Source organism: Aedes aegypti, chromosome 3 (assembly GCF_002204515.2).
Source record: "Aedes aegypti strain LVP_AGWG chromosome 3, AaegL5.0 Primary Assembly, whole genome shotgun sequence".
In the NCBI taxonomy this organism is placed as follows: Eukaryota; Metazoa; Arthropoda; class Insecta; order Diptera; family Culicidae; genus Aedes; species Aedes aegypti.
The window spans coordinates 313,358,786-313,366,613 of record NC_035109.1 but is presented as its reverse complement, the minus strand read 5'-3'; the positions used below and the strand labels follow the sequence as shown (position 1 = coordinate 313,366,613).

General features: G+C 39.6%; 1 protein-coding gene across 1 annotated transcript; it reads right to left on the bottom strand.

The window, feature by feature from the left end:
• Nucleotides 1-5,607: 5,607 nt before the first annotated feature.
• LOC5574945 (seminal metalloprotease 1) lies at nucleotides 5,608-7,213 on the bottom strand. The gene is made up of 3 exons (XM_001655364.2): nucleotides 7,000-7,213; nucleotides 5,804-6,438; nucleotides 5,608-5,742 (listed from the first exon to the last, which is right to left on the bottom strand). Exons 1-3 carry the CDS (start codon nucleotides 7,103-7,105, stop codon nucleotides 5,650-5,652), a joined length of 834 nt encoding a protein of 277 aa, XP_001655414.1. The 5' UTR covers nucleotides 7,106-7,213; the 3' UTR covers nucleotides 5,608-5,649.
• Between the last annotated feature and the right edge of the window lie 615 nt (nucleotides 7,214-7,828).

Below are 7,828 nucleotides of genomic sequence, written 5' to 3'. Positions count from 1 at the left end.
CCAAGCAGATAACATCGGAACTCCCGCACAGATTCTACAACGGCCAACGTCTCCAGCTCGTAAGAGTGATAGTTCTTCTCGGATCCATTGGTTAGGCGACTGTAGTAATAGCAGGGGTGGAATTTCCCATCATCGTCCGCCTTTTGCAGGATACCTGCCAGTGCTTTTTTACTGGCATCGGTGTGAACCTCGACATCGCCTTCAGGACGGAAAATTTGCAGCACTGGGTAGCTGGACAAAATCTCCTTGATGCGGTTGAATGCCCTTACCGCATCGTCATCAAACTGAAAAGAACTTCCTTTTTTCAACATACCTGAAAGTGGTCGGGTGATCTTCGCAAACGCTGGGACAAACTTCCTGAAGTAGCTGGCCAATCCATAAAACCGCTGCAGTTGCTTCACTGTTGACGGCTGCGGGAACTGCAACAACTTCTCGACCTTCACAGGCGCTGGTTCCACACGGCCATCGTAAATGGTATAGCCGAGATGTTCGACAGTCCTTTTTCTTCATCTTCGGACGGAATTATGACATCATCCACGAATGCCAAAATCGTCCCGTCATTAATCAAATCTTTGAACACCGTGGTGATAAATCGTCCGAACGCGTTACCACTGGTGCACAGTCCGAACGGAGCTCGTAGGAACTCATATTGCCCGTCACTCGTTACGAACGCGGTATACTTGCGGCTGCTTTCTTCGACCGGCACATGAAAGTACGAATTTTTCAGGTCGAGCGTCGTATACACACGGGCCTCCGACAGCTGATCGATTTGATCCTCTACGTTAGGCATCGGAAATTTATCACGCACTACTTTTTTGTTTATTTCGCGGTAATCGATGCAGACGCGGTACGTTCCGTCCTTCTTCGGAACAACCACAACCGGACTCGCGTATTCACTTTCTGACGGTTGCACTATGCCACTTTCCATCCATTCACCGATTTGCTTCTTCACCACTTCTTTTTCAAGCTGCGCCAATCGACGTGGATTTTCACAAACGATGTCATTATCCTTCAAATTAATCGACAATTCGTTCGCAGCAATTACTGATTCACTCGGCTTATAATTCTCAATCATTCCCAAAACTTCGTCGCGATATTTGTACGGAACCACAATTTCTTCCTCGCCGATATACTCTTCCACACGACGGATCCATTTGGCATCACACGGTTCCGACTCTTCAATTTTTGGTGCAAACTTTTTCACGCGCGCGTCGGTCATCGTCATCAACTTTCACATCGTCGTCATGCTGACTGCGATCCTGCTCCTCGTCGTTGGTTTCAGGAACGCCATCTTGTTCAGCCGTCGTCGTTTTGTCGTGATCGACAATTCGTTTCGCCATAGCCTTTTTATTGCCGGTAGTCGGCAAACCTCGTTTTTCGCACTCGCGTTGAATGCCGAACTTGGTCAACGTTTCGCACAAAATCTCCACGTCGTCCGCCATCTTTAATCGTCCGATTCGCGTCGTTCAACTTTGCGATTGATTTAATCAAACTTTTATCACATCGCGAACACTGTCTCAACAACTCTCATCCCCGGACGAGCCCCCATGTAAGACGAAAGGGTTTAGAGTTGAGAGAATATCGAAATTATAACTTTATTCAAGGAAAATATAATATGTCGCGCACACGCGTGTTCACCGGTACGGCGGTATCGTTAGAACTGACTTCGTGAAGTTTTTTGCCGAGGGGCTACCCGATCCTCCCACACCTATATTACCGGTATCTTGATCGATAGTGACATAAATGTTGTTGTTTTAGAGGGACTTTAACCCGAAGGTTATCCTTCTTTGGGGTCGTCCATAAACCACGAATGCAAAGGAAAGTCTGGTCTGGGGTCCAGATAGCCGTAGCGGTAAACACGTAGCTAGTCAACAAGACCAAGCTGAGGATCATGGGTTCGAATGGCGGGATTCCAGGATGTCTTAGGGTTGGAAATTTTCTCGACTTCCCAGGGCATAGAGTATCTTGGTACCTACCACACGATATACACATGCAAAAATGGTCAATTGGCAAAGAAAGCTCTCAGTTAACAAATGTGGAACTGCTCATAAGAACAATGCTGAGAAGCAGGCTCTGTCCCAGTGGAGACGTAACACCAGAACGAAGAATAGTTTTGGTCAAAATACACGATTCACAGAAAATTATGGGGACATAACTAAGGAGATGGGGGTCTGTAAATCCAAAACAATGACCACGTAATGCATGGACAACCTCTTATGAATCATTTATATAACAATTGGTAAGTGAACTGCTTTCAATTACTTAAAATTTAAATGTAGGGGCAATGGGGGCAATATGAACATACGGGGCAATATGAGCCACCCCGGTTTTGACCTCAAAAACAGTGTTCTAATGTCTAATGCCATTATGATCTGCTAAAGAATGCCTCAAATAGCCACCACAATAAAAACCATAAGAATATTCATTTAAACACTCAAGATATTTACAAAAATGTACAAATTTATTCTTCGTCATGAAAAGCTTATAATTTTGGCAGTTTTTAATTAAGCCTATAAGACAATTATATTTATAATTCTAGTTAATTTAACTAATCCATTGAATCTTCTGATCATAATAAACAGTTCGTGAGTGAAATTAGATTTGTTAGTGAACAAAATTATTGAAAAACAATATATAATTTTCAAGATGAAGGGGCGGGGCAGGGCCGGATTTGGGCATCGGGAGGCCCGGGTCAAAGCTCTTGATGGGGCCCTTGGTACAAAGTAAGGGGAATCTGCTAAGCATAGGAAATTTTGGTATTAGGAAAATAAAATATCCGGAAAACTCAAGAAATTGTAGTATTACTTGAATTTAACTTCGTGAATGTTGCGTAAAATAAATCATCTGTATAAAATACTTTAAAAGTCATACATAATAGATGACGAGATTGAATTTCGAATGAACATTTCTCAATCAAATCCAAAATTTAAAAAAAATCCGCTGAAAACAAAATTTTATGATTTATCGAGATTTGGATAAGAATAGCAAAGATCATATTAATATGTTTTTCAATTTGTATGTCGTAGATATTTCCATTTAAAGAACTCAAACGACAGTTGTTTTTGAAGCAGTAAGCAAATCGACCAGATTGAACAATATGCTTTTAAATACTTAATTTGATTTTCGTAACGGTAAAGGAAGAAACGATTGTCTACCGTTGCTTTAATCAGATATTCCACTAGTCTTTGTGGACAAAGACCAATTGCTTTCAGAAAAGCACATGAGCACATTTGTTTAGCTGACTGAGAGTGAAAGTCAGCTAAACAAATTCCAGAATTAGCAATATGAGCAATACAGCCTTGGGTATAATTTTAAGGTTTCAGATATTGTCAAACAGTTTAGAAGAACTATGCTTGCCTAGACAACTTACAGATGATGCTATAGTCTCTGTAAATAGTTTTCGAGCGGAAATCTTGTAAAGACCATACCAAAATAAGCTTGATAATCTATCCACTTGGACAAATAATATAGGGGAATTATACATTTAACTTCTTTGGATTTGGGTCAAAATCATGATAACTGAGAATTTACCTACTCTTAGTAAAAATTGAGATATTTTAACAGCAAAAAAAAAACGATAGGAATGAATATATCGAATTTTCAGTAAAACGTCAAATGTATTTCATAGAAAAGTTGTTTGAGTACCCTGATTATTCCAGGACAAAGAGCAGTGAATTTTTTCCAGAAAGCTGTGACCCGAGAAGAGTTTCAAAGTTTTTGATAAAATTTTGATGGTTGTCCATTAGCTAGTTAAAGGATTTTCATTTATCTGAATGAATATCGTATGGAATTTACCATAAACTATAAAATAACATAATTTCATGTCATAATATTTCTGTTAGGAATCGTGAAACCTAAAAAAATCTAGTCCACGGTCTTTATCTTGGAATTGCTGAATAACTGCGCATTAACTACTACGGCTATTTGGGCCCCAACTGTTAATAATCTAATCGGATCTATGTTTTAAATTTAAAACAGAAATGTAAAAATATAATTCATTGAACTTTTTTTTCACTTTTCGGGGGGCACCCTTGGCACCCCCCCCCCCCCAAATCCGGGCCTGGGGCGGGGCAAAATGAGCCACCTGAATTTAAGCAAAACAAACGATGTTTGAGACATAAAAATGCATTGCCTAAATATACCAGATTATTTTTTTACTGCATAGTCATTTTTATGCACCATTACAAGTGGAACACTGCTAGAAAATACGTTGAACCAAGTATCGCAATTTAGTACTAGTATAACATGGTCTGTTTACTATGTATTATGTATCGTTAAAAAATAAGCCGCTAGAATCAATAATTTCAAGCAAAGCTAATACAATTTCTTTTCCAATAATGTACTCTTCACAACTAACTCTTCTCTAAACTGTTTTAAATAAAAATCATTCGATTGAATGAGGTGGCTCATACTGCCCCGTAGGGTGGCTCATAATGCCCCATATGGTTAGTGATCACGTAGAAAAACATGGTTTTCCAAAAAGTTCCTGAAATAATTTGCAAGTTGATGTTAACATTTATTATCGACGTAACATGGAAGATAACAAATTATAGTGCAAGTTACTTGCATTTAAACCATATTTTTTGCTGTTTTCTATGCATTCCATGACGTTTTCCTTAGGCGGCCCATATTGCCCCGATCACCCCTATTTCGAGAAAACCCTACAATTGTTATCCAAATATTGATTAACGATATATCGGAAGGAAATATCGATATCACCGATATATTGAATAGGAAATATCGATACCAAAATATCGAATATCGAAAGCAAAATATCGATATTTCGATACATCGGAAGTATCGGAACGTCTCTACTTCGAACGTGAATAAACAAGCCAAACACTTTTCTTTCCAGGTGGTCAACAAATGGATTTTTAAATAATTGTTGAACCAATGATACGAAGCAGTTGCCCACGAGGATCGAGGAAATTGTATCCGGAAGATGGATGCCAGTGCCGTCCAGCACTCTTGTGAGAGCATCGCGTCGTACGGCTGATCAGAGCCCCTTCTCCAATATTCATTGACGCTTTTCGGAAGAATAAACATTATGTTTTTAATAAACAATACTGAATTCGTAGAAAATTATTTTTTTTTTACTATGTGACTGAAAACATCTCATTTTTTAATAAAAACCCGTTAGATCAGAGCTTCCCAACCGGTAGTCCCCGAAACCATTGAGAATATGTTTTGTTTTATTTCTAAACTGATGAATAAATTTGTCTGAATTACTTACACGCTTTTTTTTCACGATCTCTGCTGTGTGAATCCTGTTTTTTTTTTAACGAGATTCAGTTTAAAAACTGTCAAGTTGTATAGCAAAGAACGAGTTGCATACAACATTTTTGGCAATTTCGTGAAATGCCACTTGAGGATATCAGTCTCATCAAGGAGCGTTTACCATTATTTTGTCATTTCTGGAAATTATCGTGTAATGATTAATAAGTTACGTTATGGCTCTTACGACACTGTAAAACTTAGTGCAGAAAAGTGCCATGGCAGATTTGCTTGGAGAAAACAACCTTTTACGATGAGAAAATGTAAAAAAAATCAAGAACTAGTAAGAAAACTGCATGTTTCAAGATATAGGAGGTTTTAAAAAGATCTACATTATGCTTTGTCATTTATGTCTGATTAACTTTATTCTATGCTTTAATTTTCCGGAAAACAGTTATACATTCTGTTGATTTTCAAAATATCCCGTTCGCTCATTGCTAGACGTTGACCCATTACATCATCAGTGTCCTGAAAAAAACATGAATATTAGTATTCATCTACTTGATCTTGATGTTAACCATTAACTTACCTGTAGTGCCACAATAGTCTTTTCTCCATTGATGCTGAACGCCGTTGCACTGTAGTGCATCACGCTTCCGTAGTCGTAATCCGTACCGAAGTTGCTCACTCTGTCCGATTCGTACTTGCGGAAATTGTTCTCCGTCCCGGGTTCAATATTATCCCAAACAATTTCGACGTATTCGTCCCGATTGTACGTGCTCTGCATGTGCATGAAGCCCAGTCCGTGAATCATTTCGTGTACGATTGTCCCAATCCGGAAGCACCCGGTGCCTATCGGATACGGTTGCAGGTTGATGCTTTGACGCCCTCCGACGTACCCCACATTGGCGGAACATCCCGATCCTTGCCCATGGATTCGAATGTAGTCGGGATTTTCGGGGTCACGTGGCTGGAATCGTATACAAGTGGCCCGTTCAATTAACCTCATACCCCTGTAGATGTAGCGGACTTGTTCCCTGGTGAACCACCGTTCCTCGATTTCGTAGAATACGGTGTTCAAAGGCCACCGGTAACTTTCGGAGAGCATTCCATTTCGACGAAACATATCCAAGAACTGCTGTTCGGTGAGGATCATGTCCCCTTCGAACTGACCACTCAGCTCTTCCGCGAGCTCTTCGGGCTTCAGGTTCTGTAAGCGGGCAACTGAAAGTACAGAACGTGAAATAATACAAAAAAGAGTTAGGGTAGTTTTGCCAATTATGTATGCAATAAGTCAAAAGTATAGATAAAAATCAAATTTTATTCGCATTCCTAAAACGTAAGCATGACTTGTTTCTGTTAATTACTAGTTTACAAAACAGTTGAATCAAACAGTTTTAGTACTAAATGGACTTAAAGCTTATAAGTATTGGTTTCAAATAGCGTTATCATGGTACCAACTTTGATAATAGTGTTCCTAGCGTTCGCCATTAAAGTGGACCAATAATGAACTATCGAAATTAAATCAAATGCCATCCAGAAGCACATAAAAGAAGCAAGTCAAATGACGTAAGTCTGTGTCGAATCTTAAATTCGTTAGTGTCTGATTCGGGAAACGACAATCACAGTTCCATCGTTTTCGTGCCTCAAAAAAAAAAATATGACTTTTGTTTGCGAACATTTGATTGTTAGCAATGCGCCACACAAGTGTTACCAATGGGTTTTAGGTCGTTATCGAAAACTATGCGAGTATTGTTGAATCGATGTCGATTGTTCCTTACTTACTATTTTCCGGTGAGTTTTCCACTTCCCGAAACTGTGGCGCCCCATTGCTGAACGCTGCAAGTAATACCACCAGCACCGACACCGTTGGGATTCTTGAGAGAATCATCTTTGCCGTATGTAATTCAAAATCACAACCCTGATCGATTCGGTAGCTGCTGTGCTTTGCTACTGATTTGGATTAAAGGCTGGCGTCGTTATTTTGGGCTGGCAGCCATACGACCCTCTTGATTATCTGTAATTTTGCGTTGTAATGGTGAGCTGCGATCAGATCAAGTCTAATTTTTGAATTTTTAAATTGTACTTTTTACGTTTCATTACTGATTAGCGTGTGGGTTCAATCCAAGATAAGCAATATCACTTATTCGTTATTATCCGATGGCGTAGGAGTTAAACAATCTAACGGATTGGAATAAAAAGTGAGAGAAGGGATATCAACCGGTCGTATCGGCAATCTAGCTGATAAACGGGAGGAATTTCCCATTTTCAGAGAAAGCGATACCTTAGAATTCTGGAACATACCCTTCGCAATCCTCACTCTGAATTTCACCCGTAAGATTGAATTGAAGAAAATCGGTTGGTTTCGGAGTGACATGGCTGAAAACCCATATGTTGAACTTTTGATCAAAACGCAAACGAATCGTGAACGGGAACGTTTATCATGCTCGTGGTTCTGTGGTTCTCCACAATTCTCTTTCTTTGATCAACGACCGCTTAATTAAAAATGATAATTTTTGTATCATCCCTAATGCAGCCCACAGACGCTCAGACGGTTTGACCAACATTGACTGCGCCCCCCCAGGTTGATGCTCATGTTGGTGCTATGTTTGAC